The following is a 21,191-nucleotide window of genomic DNA, read 5'->3' on the forward strand; positions in this document are numbered from 1 at the left end:
ACACTTCCACATGTATCTCAAACATCAAGTTTTTCATGGAGGCTCCATATCTACACCATTGTAACATAGGCATTTCACGCAGTTTAATATTTTGTTGCAGTTGGCATTTACGCAGACAGCGAAGCTGCAGCGCACCTCAAACTGATTGTAGGCCTTGGACCACTCCAACACATACAGGTCAGCTAGCTTCTCCTTTCGCGACAACTCGGCAAGACTGCTGGGATCCAGAGAGCTGAAAAAGACATCTCGAATGAGCTGCACAGACATTAAAGGCGTACAGACACAAAATTTTACAGCAGAGATATAAGTTGCGAGATCAATTTCTGTGGACACACAAAGAGCATCTACCTACAAAATATAAACGGCAAATGTAGCTTTAAAACATTTAAGATATAAACGGCAAATGTAGCTTTAAAACATTTAAGATCAGCTTTAAACTATGCGTGTGCAGAAAACCGCAAAGTGCAGCACCTCCAAAATTGACATCAACAGGTTTGTTAACATCCCAGACCATAACAACAGCGCTATGTCGCCAGTTTGTGTTGGCTACCCTGCTCCTTGTTTGCTTGTCCCATGACCATTGCCGCACAGCCCAGTCTTCCTCGGTTGTTGGTCGTAATGGGATGCTCTTCGTGTTGCTGTAACAGTTTTTGTGGTGTTCATTGGAAGACTTCCCTGCATTGACTGTGCTGCAGTGATTATGCACGAAATGCACGTAGAACACACTGTCAGGTGCGTACTGCATCACTGACTCCTGCCCAACACATTCAGGGATGGCTATGGTGACGCACAAGGTTTCCCTGCGATGGTCCTCAGAGGTAGGCTCCACGTGGACCAAGTTTGTGCGCGCCAATGGACGCCAGGAGTGTACCCTCACTATGGCGATGCCCCATACCAACAATAATAATTTTACGCTTACCATTACCCCACTTTAAGCTTTTCATAAGTTTTCCAATTACAGTAGAACCCCGCTGTTACGTTCCCGGGTACCGCGTTTTCCCGGCTGTTACGTCGTTTTCGGTCGGTCCCGGCGCAGCTCCCATAACCCAATGCATTGGTAACCCCGCTGTTACGTCGCAACCGTGGGACCATTCCCGCATCATACGTTGCGAACTGCCACACCGCGCCGGCCAGAGCGGCCATTTTGACTTTTCATGTTGCTTGGCTTGGTTGCATTTTCCGCCCAAAGTGCCGGGGGCGATACTTATTACGTATTTTCGGTTTCCGCCAGCAAAAGTATGGCCTTTGAGATCCGCATTTGCTATCTAAAGATGGTGTCTATGGCGCATTGCGGCCCTAAAATTGGTTTTGGCTCATAGATGTTCCGTATAAAGTCCAAGGGCGATAACGCCAGTCGCCGCGCGCCGTATGCTTTCTTTCGCGCGCGAGACGCGGTCGTCGGCTCCCCTCGCACGCTTTCACTCGCACATACAGCATACGTCGCGCGCCGTATGCTGCATGTGCGAGTGAAAGTGTGCGAGGGGAGCTGACTGACTGCATCTAGCGCGCGAAAGAAAGAAAAGCAGGGAGGAAGCGCGCCTCCTTCCGTTGCGCTCGAGGCACCGGCGAGGGAGCGAGGGGGGAAGGATAGCGGGCAGCGTTGCGCTCTGACATCATACTGCGCGGTGGCGCACAGTCGCGCGGGCCGTATCTTGAAAGCGATCTGGATGGGGGCAGAGTCTACGCAGTGTAGGTGCGTCGGTGGCTTGTAGCTTTGTGCGTGCTGCGTGTTCTCGGCGCTCAGTTTGTGTTGAAGCGATAGACAAGAGCACGAAGGTCACTTCGCTTGCTTCTGCAGCGGCGCTTAACTGCGCGTGTCCGCGCTCATCGAGTGTGATGTGCTCATGTTTGCCTGTGGGCGCCAGGGGCGTAGAGATTACCCGCCCGATCGGAGAAGACATCATTAATTGTTAATCTCCGTTAAGCGTAGATGGCGTCGTCCTCGTCGGGGCGAAGTGCGTTTAACAAGTCAAGGGCGGCTATACACATGAAAATGCACGTGTGACCAGGCTATACCTACTCCTATAGCAATAGTTTGTTTGCTGCCTCTTTGCGCTAGAAAACTTAAATAGGCACAAAAACGCGTAATGCTTTTTTTTTTTTTTTCGGAGCTTTCGTCGCCCTGCTCCCTCATACGAGGGGGTTGCATTTCCTACGGCAAGTGCATGGGCCGCTGTGTCTTCCGCTGTGTGCGAGCGTGCAGCCGTCATTTGCCTTTACGTCAACAGATTCAGAATTGTACAGAATATTTCACCGCACAACATAGATATGGCATGTGTAAGCATTTTAAGTAGTGCGTGCAACTCATTTCTGCTTCACTTACGCCGGTGCAAACAGGAAGCGGCCTTGTACCTCACAGAATCTCGACTGATTGGTGTACTAGTGATGCAGGAATGAACTCCGGTCTTGTTCAGTGCATAGTGCGCATAATTTCTCAGGACGCGTGAACACCGACGAGAACTGTCAGCGCCTGCAACAAGAGTTTACTTACGCTGTACTGCGCACAGCAGTAATCCATGCTTGTCGGCTGTCTGTTTCGTGCATTCTGTTGCGAGTCAGTGGAATTTCACTGCTGTCATCAACCCCTTCGTGTGTACATTGCTGGTTTGGGAGTCCACACCACAACAGAAACTACCAGCCTTCCGTAATTGCTGGTCTGGGATTCAACAACACAACAGTAACTACCAGCCTTCCGTAGGGGCGCAATCGCAAACAAGAGATGTTTCTCGCACAGACTAATAAGATCCTGCGTGACCGCGGCCTAACCGGCACCTGAAGGGAAGTGGCGGAAATGTATACCGGAAATTTCGACCACCTGGGGTCTTTAACGTGCACCTAAATCTAAGTAAACGGGCCTTGAGCATTTTCGCCTTGATCTAAACTGCGGCTGCTGTATTTGTTGCTTCATTTGTTGCGCATTTGTTGCTTCAAAATGCGGCCACCGCAATGGGGCTGCCACATTCTCGCCCAAAACCTCACAGAGTGTCAAAGCCTTGACAAACACCGTGACAGTTGTTTCCATATGCAGACATGATTCGCTGTAAATTATCAACCCAAACGACAGCGCCCAGGAATGAAATTGTGATAGTAGCAATGGTTTTTTGAATTATGTCGGAGCGAAACGATGAGAACAAAGGGTGGGTAGTGGGGAGGGGGGGGGGGTTGCGAAAAAAATTTCGGGGGGGGGGGGGGGGGTTGAACCCCCCCAACCCTCCCCCTGGCTACGCCCCTGGTGGGCGCTGACACCATGTGTTTGTTAACTAGTTAATAAGCTAATGTTCACAAGTTTATACGGACGATAAAACTACTATTCTTACTTTGTATAGCTCATCGCAATCGATACTTTGGCTATCGGGCGAAACTACTTTTTGTCACACGTAAGAATTAAAATAATGTGTGCAGTTCAACACTACTCCCATTTCTCAATTTTTCCTGTTTCCCGGCTCTTAGGTTTTTTTATTACAGTCCCGTGAAAACGTAGCAGTGGGGTTCTACTGTACAAAACGAAAATGTTGCTTGTTTGTTTAAATGTGATGCAGCCACAAAAGCATTACGGGGGCTGACAGTGGGAATCTTCAAAATAAAATACAGTTTAGCTATTTTTATCATGATTGGGCAACTACGGTATTTACCTTAATCTAATGCACACCTTCTTTCCAAGAAAATGGGTCTGAAAATTAACTGCATGTTACAATCGGATATGAAACCACAACCACGTTTGCAGCATTGGCAACAGCCTAACGTTTGAGCTGTCCAAGTCAGCGTCCACCATCTCAAAATGGTGACAGGGCACATTTGTGTAAAGGCTACCGTTGGCTCATATTTTTGCTCTAATATTGCTATGTAAAGCAGTATTCTTGGCCAATAACTTTTATCACTTTCGAGAGATTTCGCGCGACTCAGTTCTGGATGTGTTGCTGTAATCGGCCGCCAGCGTTTCTGCCACTGTGTCAAGCTTGCTATCCGCGCACAATCTCGTGAAAGTGATAGTAGTACTAATAGTGATAGTAAATACGGTACTACTGAATGTTCAGAAAAAAATGTGCACAAATGCCAGCAAAGAAAAGATGGCTATGAAAACTTTCCTTTTAGCATATAGCACCGGATAGGCTCCCGGGGTAGATTAATTTTGGCCACGTGGAGTCCTTGAAAATGAGTTTGTATTTTTATGGCGCCATCTGTATGATTCAAAAGAGCATCAATTTCTTTGTTGCCCAATAAGTGCTGCCCCTCTGTGGATACATTTTTATTTATTTTTTTTTTCGCTCAGTAGCCTCTCGGTTTTCATTCCCTGTCTTCTTCATGCTGGCGTTTCAGCAAGTGCTCGTGCATCCAAGCGTCTGCACAGTGGTTAGCTTTTGTTTTGTATCACAGGCTGTTTCCATTAGTAGCGCTCGTAAAACCCGATATCTATCTGGTTTCTAATTCAGGGGTGGGACTGCCCAAAGTCATTTTGGAACAATTAGTGTGGCAACACGTCTCCTGTAAAGCCGACAACATTGGTGGCACTACGATTAAATTATATATTCCCGCGCCGACCCTCATGATGATAGCAGAAAATGTTTTAAGTTATGCGGTCCAATTGACACAGTAACATAATTTCTGTGTAACCATACGTCACAGCAGACTCGCAGAGCTGCGATCAAACCTGGGCTGGTATAACGTAAAACTATTCCAATCTGTCTGTATTGCGATAGCAATTCAGGCACATTTCTGCCGTCGTCACCATCATCATGTTTCATGCGAGTCCAGGGGCGATAACATTGTGATAGCGCGCCGTATGCTCTATGTGCGAGTGAAAGCATGAGAGGGTGAGCAGCGCGGGGGGAGCGAAGGTTGGGGGGGGGGGGGGGGAGGGCGTTCTCCGGTGGTTGCTGCATATGGCGCGGCAGCGCGAGCCCTACCTTGAAAGTGATATGCGATGGGGACAGAGTGCGAGTGCTCACAGTTTTGTGCCCACTGTGTTTTCGCCACTTAGTTCGCGTTGAAGCGAGAGGCAGCACAAAGGTCAATTCGCTCGCTGCTGCTGCTGCGCTTCCTCACTCCAGTGTTCTGACAGGGAGTTTCCATGGTCAATGAGTGAGATGTGTTCATGTTTGCATGAGCGCATGTGATACCATGCTTGTTAATGTAGTTAGTAAGCCAATGTGTAAAGTTCATACAGCCAATAAAAGTACTAAACTTAATTCGTACAGCTCTCTACTAATTTGCTATCGTAATCGATGCTCCGCCTTTTTGGTCGAAGCTGCAACTTTTTATTCCAAATCCACCGTTAACCCTTCGTGATAGATCAAAATGGCTTAGAGACGCCCATATGGGCATAAGAACAGACTGGAATAGTATTACGTTATACTGGCCCTAGGGACAGAGACGCATGCCCACTGAACCCACTCAAGCGTACGCCTCCCTAATATAATAATAATATAAATATAATAAATATAATAATACATAATAATATAATAATAATATAATAATAATATTATCATAACTTTTTATTCTTTTGCGCCTCGGCTAGAGAGCGCTGCACCGCTCGGCCCACCCAACCATGTTCTAGTACACTATATACAGCCGCCCTGGCCATTCAGACAGCAACAACAACAGCCGGAAGTGGCCATGCGCGCGCGCCGGCCACTTGCTGGAAACGCCGAAAAGTGCAATGTTATAAGTGCAAAAATTATGAGAAACTGCGAGTGGCGCTTTCGTGCGGTGTGCGGAATGCGAACGGCTGCACTGTTTTTCGGAGAACAAATCCGCTCGCTGTTCGCGACCGCTGCCAGAGCACACATTTCGAAGCCGTTCTGGCATCTGTGTTAGGCACAGTCTGACACAGGAATTTGAGTTTCTATAAAAATGGCGCAATTAGCGCAGAAGTCCTACACCTGCTAATCTCTCAAAATGGTCACTGCTAGATGCTCGCTTGTCTGTTGCTCACAGGAGTGCAATTACATCTGTTCAGAGGCAGGCGCGGCTCCAGTTAAACCTCGATATATAACGAAATTGATAAAATTGGCAGCTGTATTGAAACTCAACCTTTGTGCAAATAAGTAGAGTCGTCGATCAATTTTTCTTGCATGGAAAGGGGCCGCAATATTTCACAAATTATCGGGCAGTGGGAAAAAGCAAATTTGAATGAGAAAACATTTCATTTTGTTGAATTTGGGAGTCAGCGACGAATTATACGGCTTCATGTCATGTCGACGATATCTTCGCATCAGCGGTACGAAGTAAGCGAAGCCAGCCACGATTTCGCGTCGACTGTGCCTCCATGGCTGATAGCATCACCCGCAGTGGGACGACACCATGCAGAGCAATGGCCTAGACGCGCGCGAACTTACTCTGCCCCTTCACGCGCGCTTGATCGTGTTACTCGCTGTTATTCGATGTACTGATAAGATCAGCCGCAGAGGCAGCGGAATCGCAATATCTGCGATCTCCCGAAGCGCGCGCGCCGTTTCTGGAGCCGGACATTTTTGCGTTCTGCTTTGACGATCGCGAAGCTTCGGAACAAGTTAAAAATCACCACCTGGCTGGCAAAAAAGGGAAATGCTTAGAAAATATATAGCTTCGCCTCTTTCATGTCCGATGGCGAAGTATGTCCATGAGCGGCGTGGAAGGTCTTGAAAGCGGCGTTTTCAAACCATCAATTGTGGGCGGTCATTTCTTCGTTCTCCTTTGACAATCGCAAAACTTCGGAGCGCGTTTAAAAATCACCGCTTTGCGGGAACGAAGCGACCCGATTAGAAAACTAAAATATAGTTCTCCTCCTTCACATCCGATGGCGCAGTATCTCCATGAGCACCGTTTCAAACCATCGATAGAGAGCTAACGATGCCCAATGAGCGCGGTACGAAAAGAGTTTACACGCTTCAATAGCACCAGGTTATAATACATGGTGCTCCATGGACCAGGGGCTATGAAAAGTGAAATACTTTGTTTTATCGAGATTTAACTGGATATACAAACAATGCCACTGTATGTGAATGATGCTGCCATGACTGCGTTTCTTTTCTCGAGACTCATGAAACCTGATTGCTACTTGTTGGCTATAGGACGATTGATTATTGCGAGTATCTGACTCGTTTGGTTTTTTATGACAGGGCACACAACCATCGAGTTTTCTAGCGTGCGCTCACATGCACGGTTCGATTACACTGTGATGATGATGATATGTGGTTTCATGGCGCAAGGGCAGGTCTGGCCAAAGAGCCCCATAAAAGGAATTGTGACTTGAATAGAACAATGTAGTGCAAAGCATAGATGAAACATGGCTGCATATGTGGCTAAAATATAATCGCTGCAGAGTGCATACAATATAAATATATTAAAATTATGAATTATAAATTTGTGAAGTGTCCTATGATCATGAAATATGAAAGGATGGTATATTAAAATATGTATGTGCCAGTAGAACTGCTGTCTCATAAAAAACCTTGGATGCAAAGCTTTGGAGGCATGTGCCATACAAATGCTATGATCGCAGCAGTAGCCTCTGTTGAGAGGCCATGTTACGAATTCATCGGATGATAACTTGTTATGAATGAACATCATGCGAATAGTTAAAAAGTGATTTGCTACTGAAAAATGAGTCCACATGAAGGAATATTGCCGGATAGAGAGGTACATTCTGTCGGTAAGCTAGAGGAAAGTGCTTTTTTTCTTTCTGCTTCCGATTTTTGGAACTGTAGGACGGTCAATGTTTCTCCACATTTAATGCAAATGGGAGGTTCACCACCAGACAGCAAGACTGGGTCCCGCGGGTGTGGCCTATCCTAAGTCGATATAGAACTGGCATAGGTAACTGACGACCATCAACAAAAAACGTCGATTACACTGTGGGTGCTGGTTGCTCTGCTGCGAGAGAATCGAGCGGCGATTCCTCTAATGCGGACGACTGCCCAAGTGCGGAATCGGAATGTAATTCAGTGCATCTACTTTTTTAAATTCTTAGTAGAATTATTTATGCAAGCCCATCCGTATTTATGAATAAACAGTGCATGTTTACCTATGGAAGATTTTTTTTTATCAATTTAAGGTGACTAATAAATGGCACTAACATTTTTTTTCTCGATATAGGTCAGTATGAAAATTTTAAATCTGTAATTGAAAAAATTCGACCCTGGGGGGCCGCATCTGGCGAAAAAATGTACACTCAAAGGGTTCAGTACGTGTGTGTTCTTGCATTTCGCCACAAGTGAAAAGTGGCTGCCATGGCTGGAGATCGAAACCGTGACCACGCGCTCAGCAACAGTACACTGCGGGTCACATGTTGAGTGGTCACTGCATAAACACCACTTATATTCATAATGATTAAGTTAAATTAACATAAATATGGCACACTTGGATAAGGTTACTAAAATTTGTGTTTTAATGCGATTAGCATTCTCAGGTACTTCCCGCACGTTTTGGGGACTAACTGTATCAACCTGCCCATCTACTTACATCTCTAACCGCTTTCCCACCAACCAAGGTCACCGGTCGAATGGTTAGACCATGGGGCTGCGATGCAAAGGGCCCCATAAAAGGAATTGTGACTTGAATAGAACAATGTAGTGCAAAGCATAGATGAAACATGGCTGCATATGTGGCTAAAATATAATCGCTGCAGAGTGCATACAATATAAATATATTAAAATTATGAATTATAAATTCATAATTTTAATATGGGTTCGAAACCAACCGTCGGACCAACTTGGGTCCCTGGGTAAGTGGCATGGGTACTTATGAGCCGCTCTTCAACGAACCTCTTTTAACGGCGACGTGGATCACTGGGTATGCAGAACTGGATATGTGGCACAGAGTGTGTACAGCTCTTCAATGAATCTCTTCGACGCAGGCTTGGAGCGCTGGGTATGAGCTATCGGGTATGCACTGCTATTCAAAGAACCTCTTTGATGCCAACTTGGGTCACTGGGTATGTACCACTGGGCATTTGCCGCTCGTAACCCTTTAATGACGGCACACATTGATACCAGAATTGTTCATTTTCTATATACAGTTAAACCTGGATATAACAAAATTGACAAATTCCTGAAAAACATTGTTATAAAGAGGATTTCACTATATGCAGGTTTGGCAAGAAAATTCGAAAAAGAAACGCTTACCATACGTACTATTGCTCAAGATTTACTCCCAATACACTAAAGTTGCGATGAACAAAAAAGTCCCAGTTTCGCCCGACAGGCGAAGCATCGATTGCGACAGCAAATTACCAGACAGCTATACGAAGTAAGGATAGTACAGTCAAACCTCGTTAATACGTACCCACTTCCCCCGTATTCAGAAATGCAACTTCGCTTCAAGTCCGTGCTTGACTTGAGTTAAGTGACGCCTATTGTGAACGTGCCGAAGCAAACGCAATGAGTGTCCATGGCATGTTCACGCCAGCCGTCCTTTAAATCAAGTCAAGCATGGACTTCAAGCCAAGTTGCATTTCTGAATACGGCGGTTAATGCGTAATTGCGGTTTAAATGCAGTCGCGAAGATTCCCCCACCCAGCCCCCATTGAACCCCATGTATTGGCTGACCACTTAAACCGTAGTCACTCATTGCCCACCAAACAGTTAGTGCGTACGATTTTTGTTGTTCTACACGCACCAGGCACAAAATCGGCAAAATCTCACGAGCGCAGACGTTCGGGCCCGACTGCTCGCGCTCACCGCGAGCCCGTAGCCTGCAAACTCTGGCTACGGGCCCAAGTTTGCGCCCAGCTGCTTGGCCAGAACGCCGCCTCCAACTGCAAGTGCCGCCAAGCCGCCTGCGTCCCCTCTCCAAGCCACAACTACTGTGCTCTCATCGCCCGTTCGTCGGTCCACTCCATCGACATCTTGGCAAGACGAACGCCACTTCTTTCGTCACCTCATCTCCGCTTCTCCACACCAAACTGTTGTGTGCGCCCACACTGGTGGTCAGCCCCCGCAAACTCATGTGGTTTATATACTGTTCCAGCTCTGAGTGTGTTTCGTGCTGCGATATTTCGTTGAGTGTTTAATTTATAGGTTTATTTTTGCTCTAGTTGCATTAAAAGCCTTGTGTGCGTTTTACAACAAACAGTTCTTGGAAACTCCGCCTCAGAGAACCGTATGAAATGATACAGAACCTGCATCACAACATCGTGGGTGTGACACCACTGCAGCTGGATATGTTGCATCAGCCTGTCTCCTCTGACCTTGCTTTCGAAAGACAGTGAGTCGCGTGCCAAACTTTTTCCTCGTCCAGTGTTCCTGCTCTAAACCAACAAATGACACTTGGTGCCTGTCATTCAGTGTTGGCCAAAGACTTTTAACAACAAATTTCGTACTCAATACCAAAACTCTGCAAGAAAATGTTTTTTTTTTTTTCTGGTATGTTGCCCATAGGCATCAATAACGGGTTAAATGAACCACTTTGACAACAACTTGAGTAACTATGTACCACTTAGTAAGTGCTGCTTTTGAATGGCAAAAAAAATCATTCAAAATTTCTCCGGTGCTTTGGTGCAATTCAACCCGTATCATACATATTCAGACAAACATGTCTGAACATACATTCACACAAGCGCTGCGTGCAGACTTCGCAGCGCCACTGCTGAATGATGCGTGTTTAGGGGGAAGTGCAAGGTGAATCCGGCTGCACACACAACTCATACAGAACGCATCTCTGCAGTGGCAATACGGTGTGTTGTTACATTGCTTCAATGCTAATCGCATTAACGCCAACATTCCTTGTGAGATGGGTTCTGCTGGAATTTTTGTTTTCTTTGATTCTATGGAAACGTACTGGCCAAGACAAGGACTAACATAACATTGAAACGTGACTACCAGGGTTAATGATACATAAATTACTGCAAAATTACAGCCGATAGACTTACCTTTTCAAGCCTTCCACATCCTGCAAGACTTTCTGAACTTGCTTCTTGGCTCGTTCAAACCTTTCCAGGCCCCACTTAAGAGCAGTCTCCAATATGCGTATCTGAATAGCAACAGTTATAGACATACAAGGCCTTTGAAGTGAAGTTTTCAAAGCTTCTACATCAGCATTGATGCAAGGCACATCACAGCAACTTATATATGTCCTTGTTAACTTTTCCCCTTCTTCCTACAATGTTTCCATATTGTGTGCACTTTTAGTGTTGCGTGTGTTATACACCAAGTGTTTCATCGAAGACTAATCTATTATTAAAAAAATACACACGATGACTAAGTTCTTTCCATTAACAAACCATTCGCAGCAGTAGATGTCAGAATGCATAATTAACGACGAACGACATTTTATAAAATTCATAAATACTTCATTAACATCATTAGATATCCCATAACATCCACATTGCAACCAAAGCTTCAGCTTAATTTTATTTAAAAATTCGCAGAATATACAGTCCACACCCGTTACAATGAATCCGCATACAACGTACTTTCGGATGTAATAAACTTCTCACTTAGTTTGGTATGTCTATATTATCAATGTAATCAATTGCACTTTTAAAGCACCTGGCTAAACTGACTATTGGCTACAACGGACAAATTCTTGGGCAAATTTTGCCTGCACGGTGTAAATGCAACGTACTTTACTGGCCACAGCTATTCCCGGCCGTTTGCGGAATTTGTGAAAATTCACCTTTTTTTAAGCAACGAATAGACCAGTGGCAAATTTTTCGCAATGGCGTACCGCGCAGCGCTCTGGCAGCGAAAATCATTTTTGCGTCGACCGTGCAAGCAGACCACCGCCACCAAAGGTGCCACTAGGCCTAACCAACTTCAAAGCGAAGCCACAGCCGCTGGATAAAAAAAAGGTGCGGCCTGCCGCGTGCATCGAAAACGGTGTGATCCGCCGCGGCGCCACACGTCGGGGGCTGTTGTCTTGCATCGGCATAGCAAATGCGTCAGGAACGCGCTTGGAACGCCGTCGCGCGTGCCAGCCGACGGCGCGTTCCATCACCGATGACTAGCGCCGTTCGGCCCAGTCAAGCGGCCAACAATGCAACTACAGCTGTCACATTCGCTCCCATTGCAACGCGCCCAACGCGGCAGGCCACACCTTTTTTTATCCAGCGGCAGTGCCACAGCAATGGCATTTCGAAAACAACCGCCGACGATCGCAAAATGCACCGTGTTGAGAATGCTTTATTTCCCATCATATCATTATTGCAAAAAAAAAAAAACATATGCAGCTATTTGCAGCATCCAGACTGCGAGGTGCATAATGCAGTCGATCTGTTTCACATGCAGCAGCGAAGGCCAGACGAGACTTCCAGGTTGAACTTGCCTCGTACTGCAGCTCTCATTCATGCTCAAGATTTGGCAATGGTCGTCGCTTGTCACAAAAGTTAAAATTGAGACATTGGTTTATACTACCAGCCGCTCTTTTGTGTGAAGGACAAACTGGAGTCGTAGTTCATCAGTCGTGGCGACGTGCTCAGGCCGGGCGGTCAGCACGGCAGCCCTACACGGCTGGCCGGCTTCCCTCCCTTGTGCTGGTCGTTAATCTTGCCGTTAGGCAAGTGTACATATGCTTTACTATAGGGAAACTGAATTGTCAGCAACCAGCGTTGGAAAAATGGCGGACAGGAAGACGCCATGCCACGTGATTGTACAATTACCACGTAACCCAGTTAATCTACAGTTTACTATTGTAATTTCGATGTTTTTATAGTTTTTCATTCGCTTACGTGTCAGACTATGGTATGTGCGAAGCTTTGCCACTTTACAACATACTGTGACCCTAATTTTTGATATAACAGATCTTTTTTGCTGGATTATCACGGTCCCTTGTAACGAGTGTCGACTGTATATCAAGAAAAAAAATTAACATTAGCTGACGCAACAGAATATCTTGCCTGCTAGTGGCAAGGCCCCGTGTGTAAAAGGTGCCCGAGTTCTTTATCCGATAGGGGCATAGCCAGAGCGCCTGACACAGCCTTCTTTACTCAACGTCAGTTGAAAGCAGCACTGCATTTGTTGAACTTGTTCCCTTGCTTGTGTCCTGTCCATAGCGAGTTTTCGCGATTACACTACAGGCAGAATAGACGCTTTTCCTACTTAGCAAGTGCAGTGCTACTCTGGACTGCACATCTGCACTTACAATGGCAACACTGGCCATCGTTCAAGCGAAGATGAAGTTCTAGCTGCAAGTGCTGTGGCTTGTCTAGTGTGCATGGTTTTATCACGAGAGCCCCATCTACATTTTCCATGTCATAACACAAGTAAACAGCGCTCTTTGCAAAAATTACTACACCACCATTAGTTCGGCAGACTGCCTCACTGTAAAGTTAGCTTTACAATGATGAAAAAGGTCTATTGACTGGCACTTAGAGCAGCTACGAGAACTTACCTCTGCACGCTTTGCCCTGTCCAATGCACTGTCGGATGCCTCTTCAAGCACCCTGCACGTTTCTTCCAGGTCTTGATTGTGAGACCTGAAACAGGTATTGACAGGCAGCAAGAGTAAACGAAATGCTTTCGCTCATGTCCAGCGGATACCAGCTTCAATGTGAGGTGCTGCTGCAACTTACTTCAGCTTGCCATATTCTGTGATAGTCTTGTCCAAAGTTTCTTTCACATTGCTGTCATTCCTAAGAAGAGAAAACGGGCAGACATCATGGATGAACTGCTAGGACAATGTCACACCTGAATGAGCTACACACACAGATGCACACAATTATTTCCTTAGATCTGTATAATGCAAATTCGTGTTGTACACTGCCTGTACTGCGCTTCACCAGTAACAGCACTTATCTTTTTTTTTTTTCTGATTAGCCTTTCTGAATTATTCTTTTGTAATTAAACTGTCACATGAGCTCGCACAATTTTTGAACACTCAAATGTACCACGGAATTCTCACAAGTCCGACTCCAATTCAGTTGTTGGTTGGCTACCATTTCCTATGCTAAAATGTATGGTGTAAGGGGTTGGAGGGTGTCATCAATCAGAAACCTTGTTCTGATTGCAGCAGCTCAGATTCAAATTATATGACTGCAAACTAATTGATAAATGAATGTCTTATTAATAGGAAATTACTGCATAAGTGCAAAGAAACGGACCCAACACAAGAAGACACACAGAAACAGCACAAGCACAGACTATAAACCTGTTTTACTGAAACCAAACAAAAACCTTCTATACATGTGATCCAAAGAACAAGAGCGCATGCACTCAATACTGTGGGGATGCGCGACTCTCACGCGTTCCCTGATGTTGTTTTCCCCGCATGTCTCCTTAGTCCAGCTTCTCTGCGTGGCTAAGCCCGGCGGTGGTTGCGGCGCGTTGCGAGAGATGGCGTTAGTGTCGCGATGCTAACGCCACCGAACGGCGAGGTCACTTGGGAGAAAAAGGTCGGAGGCGCTCTCTCTTTGGCTGGGGATCGGCGACCAACACGCACGAACGCTTCGCGCGTGCGCCGGCCCGCTTCGCGCGACCGTCGTGCGAGGCTTAGAGCAGGACACCGGTATGGACGAACACGGATCGTTCGAGTGCGCCACCGTTCGCGTGACTGTACACGTGAACGACTAGGCGATGGTGTCATAGCACAGGCTAACGTATTCGCTCGCTATCAGGTCGCGGTGAGTCGGACTTCCTTGATTTGTCGCACGCTCGTGTGAATGTTGTATTGGTTGTAATTCGGCTAGTGTGTGTTAGTGTATGAAAGGTGCAATAAATGCCCTTTTGATTGTCTGCACTACTGCGTTGTCATTCCTTTGTCCCAAGAGCACATGTGTGAGACCCCACATCTGGCTGCCCAACGTGGGGCTCTTGGGGCATCAGACGATAATTTTAACAGCTTTGCTCGGTTCGAGATGTTTCAACCGAAGCGTAGTCCTAGCGTGGATTTTGATCGCTAGTGTCGGCGGTGTTTCGCGAAAGAACGGTGTTTTTCAAGCCACGATATCACCGGAACGGCGCAGCCGAGCGCCGCCATCTTGGTCTCGTTGGAAAGCGCATTTCTCCGTCTTCAAATCTGCCGCTTCAGCAATCTCCTCCATACAGAAATAAGCACACAAAAAGCAAATGATTGAAGGTCGTGCCGGAGCCACCGATTGGCCGCGCCCGCCACGTGACTCCAGCGCGGTTCGCCATTGGTCCGGTGCTCGCTCCGCGATGGCGTCGTCTGCTCCGCGTGTTGCGGTCTCCTCGCGAGCTCCGGACAGTTTCCGTAATCTCGACGAGTGTTAAAGCGGGCGCTACGCGGACATCGCAGTAGCGTTGCCGATCCCGCTTTTTGTGGACGTCTCAGACCCGCGGCTAAGCATTCCGAGCATCGGTGACGCGGACTTCGCGACCGAGCTTCGGGCACGGAATGCTCGCCTTTCGCGCGTAGGCGTCTCCGACTCGGCGATGAAGCACATCGTGCGCGGACTTCTCGGATCCTTGCCTAAGCATTTCGTGCGTTGGCGCCTACGACTGCGCGACTAAGCAAATCGAGCGCCGACTCCTCAAGCCCGCGGCTACTCATTTCGCGCGTGGGCACATCGCTCAACAAGGGTCGACTCCTCGGACTGTGCGACTAAGCTAATCGAGCATCGACTCCTCGGACCCGCGGCTAGGCATTTCGTGCGTCGGCACCTCGGACTGCGCGATTGAGCTTACCGAGCGTTTGGACCCGCGACCATGGCATTTTGCGCATCGGCACCTCGGACTGCGCGACTAAGCTCGTCGAGCGTCTATTCCGCGGACCCGCGACCAGGCATTTCGCACATCGGCACCTCGGACCCGCGACTCAGCACATCGCGCGCCGACTCTGTTATCGTAATGCCACGATATCTCGTAACAATACCCATCATACCACCCCTTCATAAAGAGAACCTCATCATGAGCTCTGTTCACTAGGCCACTTGGGCTGGCACAGACACCTGGCTGCAGAAGTGAGGCATGATACAAAAGTACAGGCTGGAAAGCACCTAGCAGCTCCATTGCTGCCTATCTATCAGTGGCTCTCCTAACCTCCATAGCCATTGTCAATGGGAGATGATTCAGAAGGCTGCTGAGAGCCTTCATTCAGTAACATGGTCGATTCTACCAAAAGAAAACAATGCCTCACTGACTGCACTAGAGGCTGCTATCAATGAGGCAGTCTGCAGATACAACGCTAGAACTACTGTATATTTATGCCCACATAGTTCTGCACCTCACTTGCTTTGAAACCCAGGCACCATGCTCTTTGTAGAGCAGCAGTAAAGAATGCCATACAAACATGAAAAAGGCAGAAGAAGGCTCAGCAGACCAGAGGCCACATGTCCAAGAAGCCCCACGTCACAAAACACATCAAAGATTACAACTTTGGTGCGTTTTAGAGAACTGAAGAGAAGGTGCAACTTTGAGAGCCGTTTTCTCAAAACTGTTTTTTCGCCTTTCTGCTCAGTTTCTGGAGCTGATTTCTTCGTTACCGTTCAGCCTATTTTGATTCTGTTTTTTTTTTGTCACGTTCCTTGGACAACAGTGCAGGTCGAGACAGTCTCAAATTTTTATCTTGACTTTTTATAAATTTATGGCGTGGCTATTCGTTCACCCCAAAAGTGTGCATGGTGCGAAGGTAACTTGCAAAGTGACTATCTAAAAAATTGATGTTGCGAAAAAAAAAAAGTAAGACTGTCACGACCTTCAGCACGCATTGAGCTATGCAGTCAATACTCAACGAGCCTTCCATCATGTTTCTTAAGCTCCCCAGGCCCTCCAGAAAGTTCAAGAGAGAAAAATTCTGCTCAATAAAATGTTCTCAAGGTATCACTCTGAAACTTTTATGGAAGTATAAGGGAGACATTCTAAACATTTGTGCCAATTTTCATCAAAATCCATGAAGAAATCAGGAAGTTGATTTTCAAAGCCACGTCCCCCCTTAAGGTTGGGGGGATGTGGGGATGCGCGACTCTCACGCGTCCCCTGATGTTGTTTTCCCCGCATGTCTCCTGTAGTCCGGCTTCTCTGCGTGGCTAAGCCCGGCGGTGGTTGCGGCGCGTTGCGAGAGATGGCGCTAGTGTCGCGATGCTAACGCCACCCAACGGCGAGGTCACTTGGGAGAAAAAGGTCGGAGGCGCTCTCTCCTTGGCTGGGGATCGGTGACCAACACGCACGAACGCTTCGCGCGTGCGCCGGCCCGCTTCGCGCGACCGTCGCGCGAGGCTTAGAGCAGGACACCGGTGTGGACGAACACGGATCGTTCGAGCGCGCCACCGTTCGCGTGACTGTACACGTGAACGACTAGGCGATGGTGTCATAGCACACGCGAACGTATTCGCTCGCTATCGGGTCGCGGTGAGTCGGACTTCCTTGATTTGTCGCGCGCCCGTGTGAATGTTGTATTGGTTGTAATTCGGCTAGTGTGTGTTAGTGTATGAAAGGTGCAATAAATGCCCTTTTGATTCTCTGCACTACTGCGTTGTCGTTCCTTTGTCCCAAGAGCACATGTGTGAGACCCCACAATACTAATGAGTAATTTCACAGAATTCGAATGTACACAATACTTATCAATATCCTATGTGGCTGTCTAGGAAAGACTGCATTCTGTTAAAAGTGGCTATGAACCACTTCGTAAAGATTGTGTCAACTATCATGATGAGTGCGTACAAATGATATACGATCCGAAGCCTTTCATAACCAGAAATGCTGTGATGCTTTTACAGTAATGAAGCTACCCATTTTCCATTTTCGTTGAAGCACTCATCCTTCGAATGTCCCACCAGATACTGGATGCGTGGATGCGTGTCGTTTCGCACAAGCGTGAGGCATCGGAAATTAAGAGCGAGCGTCACGATGGCGTCGTAGCGTCGTATAGTGTTACAGCAGAACCCTGCTGTTACGTTCTCGGGTGCTGCGTTTTTCCGGCTGTTAACGTCGTTTTCGGCCGGTCCCCGGCACAGCTTCCATAGAACCCAATGCATTGGTAACCCCGCTGTTGCGTTGCAACTGTGGGACCGTTCCCGCGTCATACATTGCGAACTGCCACCCCGCGCCAACCCGAGCGGCCATTTTAACTTTTCATGTCGCTTGGCTTGGTGGCTTGACGATGGCATTGGCCGCCCAAAGTGCCGGGGGCGACAACTATGATGTAATTTCGGTTTCCGCCAGCAAAAGTATGGCCCTTGAGATCCGTATTTGGTATCTAAAGATGGTGTCTATGACACGTTGTGGCCCTAAAATTAGTTTTGGCTCATAGATGTTCCGTATAAAGTCCAAGGGCGATAACGCAGTCGCCGCGCGCCGTATGCTGTATGTGCAAGTGAAAATGTGCGAGGGGAGCCGACGACCGCGCCTAAATCTCTCGCGCGCAAGAAAGAAAACCAGGGAGGAAGCGCGCCTTCTTCTGTTGCGCTCGAGGCACCAGTGAGGGAGCGAGGGGAGAGGGATAGCGGGCGGCGTTGTACTGTACTCTGGCATCAACTGAGTACTGCGCGGCGGCGTGCGGTCGCGCGGGCCGTATCTTGAAAGCGATCTGCGTTGGTGCAGAGTCTAGGCAGTGTAGGTGCGTCGGTGGCTCGTAGCTTTGTGCGTGCTGTGTGTTCTCGGCGCTCAGTTTGCGTTGAAGCGATAGACAACAGCATGAAGGTCACTTCGCTCGCTTCTGCAGCGCGTGTCCACGCTCAAGTGTGATGTGTCACAGCGTCTGCCATTCGCGTCGGCAACATCAGCTGGAAAAGGAGAGTGCCGGCTTGGCGGGCTAGGCCAGCTGCAGCAAGCGGCAGGATCAGGTTTGAATGAATGGAGGGGGAAAGTTCCCGCTGACGGCGGCAAGATCGCCGGGTTGAGGGATGCAGGCCCCCCTCGCACAAGCTCGCACGCATGCACACGTGCGCTCACTTCACATTCCGTCGCGGCGGAGAAGGTGCTTCCGGTTGCTGCTCGGGCAAAAATGACAAAATTTGGGGCGAAATCGGCGGGGAAAATTCGTTATTTCGAGGGGGTCTCCCGCTGCCACTTCGTTACATAGAGGTCTCAAATACATGTGCTTCTAAGGAGTAACGGCGGGGAATAGAAAAACTTCGTTATATCCAGGAATTCGTCATATGGAGATTCGTTATAAGCAGGTTTAACTGTAGTTCTATTCGACACATGCTCATGTCCAGTCTTTTCTGTTTCTCCTTGTAGAGCGGTACACCATATTGCAATGCTTGAAAGAATAAACATTTGGTTGTTAGTTGGTGCCGTTGTTCTTCCCTTCCTTTTGCACTGCTCCTGCTCAAATCATGGATGGGAATGCCCAAAGCACCATATTCATTGTAGCAGGCACTTCTTTTAATGTATTCTGTAGGCTCGCAACAAAAAAAAAATCCGGTTGTCAGATCCGGGAACACACAAAAGCCTCCTCATACTTGATTATTGCGTTCAATCATCATTTCTGTGCAAGCAAGCTTGTCTAGTGCACGTTCGCTGGAGCCTACACGTGCTTTGTTCAGTTCCTATACAGCCCTGTACAGTGATCAAAATGCGAGAGATTAGACTGCTAGGCAAGCTTTGGTCGAAGGTTGGTCTGTAATTGACCGCATGCTCTTGCGTGCGTGAAAGCTCTCCACAATGGGTAGGATTGCTTGTAATAATTTGTACATATGCTGTCTCAGCGCTGATGGATAAATGCGCACCATCGCCTTAGAGCCAGATGGCATTGGCACGAGAGAAGGTATGCTCTAGCAAACTGCTGCCTAATGGGCATAGCATCGAGCAAGTGTGCTGAGAGAACCAAGGTTTGATCCCACCATTAGGCAACACAATTTTTTTTTTTAATTGAAGATGCACGAAATGAGGCGAGATAGGAACCTACCTACCTACTGACCTACCTACTATAAAGTGTTTGGTAATGAGGCAAAGAATCCTTCGCACTAAAACACAGCAAGTGGAATGACACACCTGCTGGTCTTGAGAAGCTTGATCTCCTCCTTAAGCTTGAGTCGTTCCTGCTGCAACTTCTTAATCTCGGCTTCTGTTTCCCCTTTGAGCTTCTTGTAGTTCTGTTTTGTGGCCTAAAATGAGACAGGCCAGAATGAAGTCCAGTTGGGTGCTGCCACTTGTGCCATCATTTAAGTGGTGCATTGAACCAACACTTTTCGAACATCAGCAGTAAAACAATTGTGAAATGTAGGCAATGCTGTCGTGAAAATAGCCAAATATTATTCAACTGCATGCAGCAAGGAGCCCATAATTTCACATAATAGATTGATTATTCCCTCCCGTGACTTTTTAGCACCCCTGCTTTTTATTCCCCTACTCTATGCGTTGTCAGGTTACAGCACCTGTCATGGGTTAATGACATGGTTGCCAGGTTTGGCTACCTTAGAAGGCTCTTATTGGGAAAACTTTAGGGTTGGCTTCTTGGCTGTTTTCTGCCTACTTTTGAAACCAATATTCTCCGACAACAACTACAAATAAACAAGCCCAAATATTATACAAGAATAGAATGCTTAATTGTCTGTACTATGCCTCTTATGGCAAACATAACGTGCAACGACCATTATCATCATGTGTATCTATTTCAAAGGAAGGGTCAACCCAACCTCAACTGCATCGAGGGTTGATGGCATACTAAGGGTAAATTTTTCACTGCTGGTTCAAAATCATTAGCTATTCGGAATTTGTTATCCTGACACACTTGACTGCTTAAGTAAACGCAAGTATTTATCGTTTATTACACGGCGATCCACTGGGAGCCACCTAGACCACCGGGCAGTTGGCCTGCTCATGATTTTTTATCCCCCGAGAGAACACGTTTTTCGAGTACTTTTTATAGTTGCATATCGTCACCTTCATGTGCCTTTATTTGATTTTTATCGAGGACCACAGTGAGCGGCACCTTATATCTGTCTAGTAATGAAACCGATGTTTTAACCTTGTAGGTTTCTGAGCAATGGACAGTAAAAGGAGATGTTCCATGGAATGAGCCAGAAGCTGTCCTTTTTGAGTGGATTTTTTGGTTACATATCCCGGCTAAGGAAAGCGAGCAGAGTGTCCCAAGTAATGTTATTAACATTAACGAGTTGAGAAGCACTAAAAGGAGGAGCAGTTTCATACTCGGCCCCAGCAATATTTTTCCTTACGCGATGGCCCATGACGGCAGCTTGGCGACATCTTTACATATGAAGTACCTGCAGTCAAATGGCTACTTTTCAAGATTTCGTGGTTACTTTAAACTTTTTGGACCTCCAAACTCTAGTTATTGGGCAGATTTATTCAACCTTCCCCCCCCCCCCCCCCCCAGACAGCTGGCACCAGATTTTAGGTGGTAACAGTCACTGGGTG

General features: G+C 47.2%; 1 protein-coding gene across 1 annotated transcript in view; it reads right to left on the minus strand.

Annotated features, from left to right (window-relative positions):
• Positions 1-21,191, minus strand: part of LOC119455443 (E3 ubiquitin-protein ligase TTC3-like) — a 123,282-nt gene that overhangs the window by 41,197 nt on the left and 60,894 nt on the right. The window contains exons 20-24 of the mRNA XM_049668775.1: positions 19,806-19,918; positions 13,487-13,546; positions 13,306-13,390; positions 10,847-10,947; positions 136-232 (exon numbers count right to left, since the gene is read on the minus strand). Of these exons, the coding sequence (XP_049524732.1) occupies positions 136-232; positions 10,847-10,947; positions 13,306-13,390; positions 13,487-13,546; positions 19,806-19,918 (456 nt within the window). The remainder of the gene's footprint in view (positions 1-135; positions 233-10,846; positions 10,948-13,305; positions 13,391-13,486; positions 13,547-19,805; positions 19,919-21,191) is intronic.

This window comes from Dermacentor silvarum, chromosome 6 (assembly GCF_013339745.2).
Source record: "Dermacentor silvarum isolate Dsil-2018 chromosome 6, BIME_Dsil_1.4, whole genome shotgun sequence".
Classification (NCBI taxonomy): Eukaryota; Metazoa; Arthropoda; class Arachnida; order Ixodida; family Ixodidae; genus Dermacentor; species Dermacentor silvarum.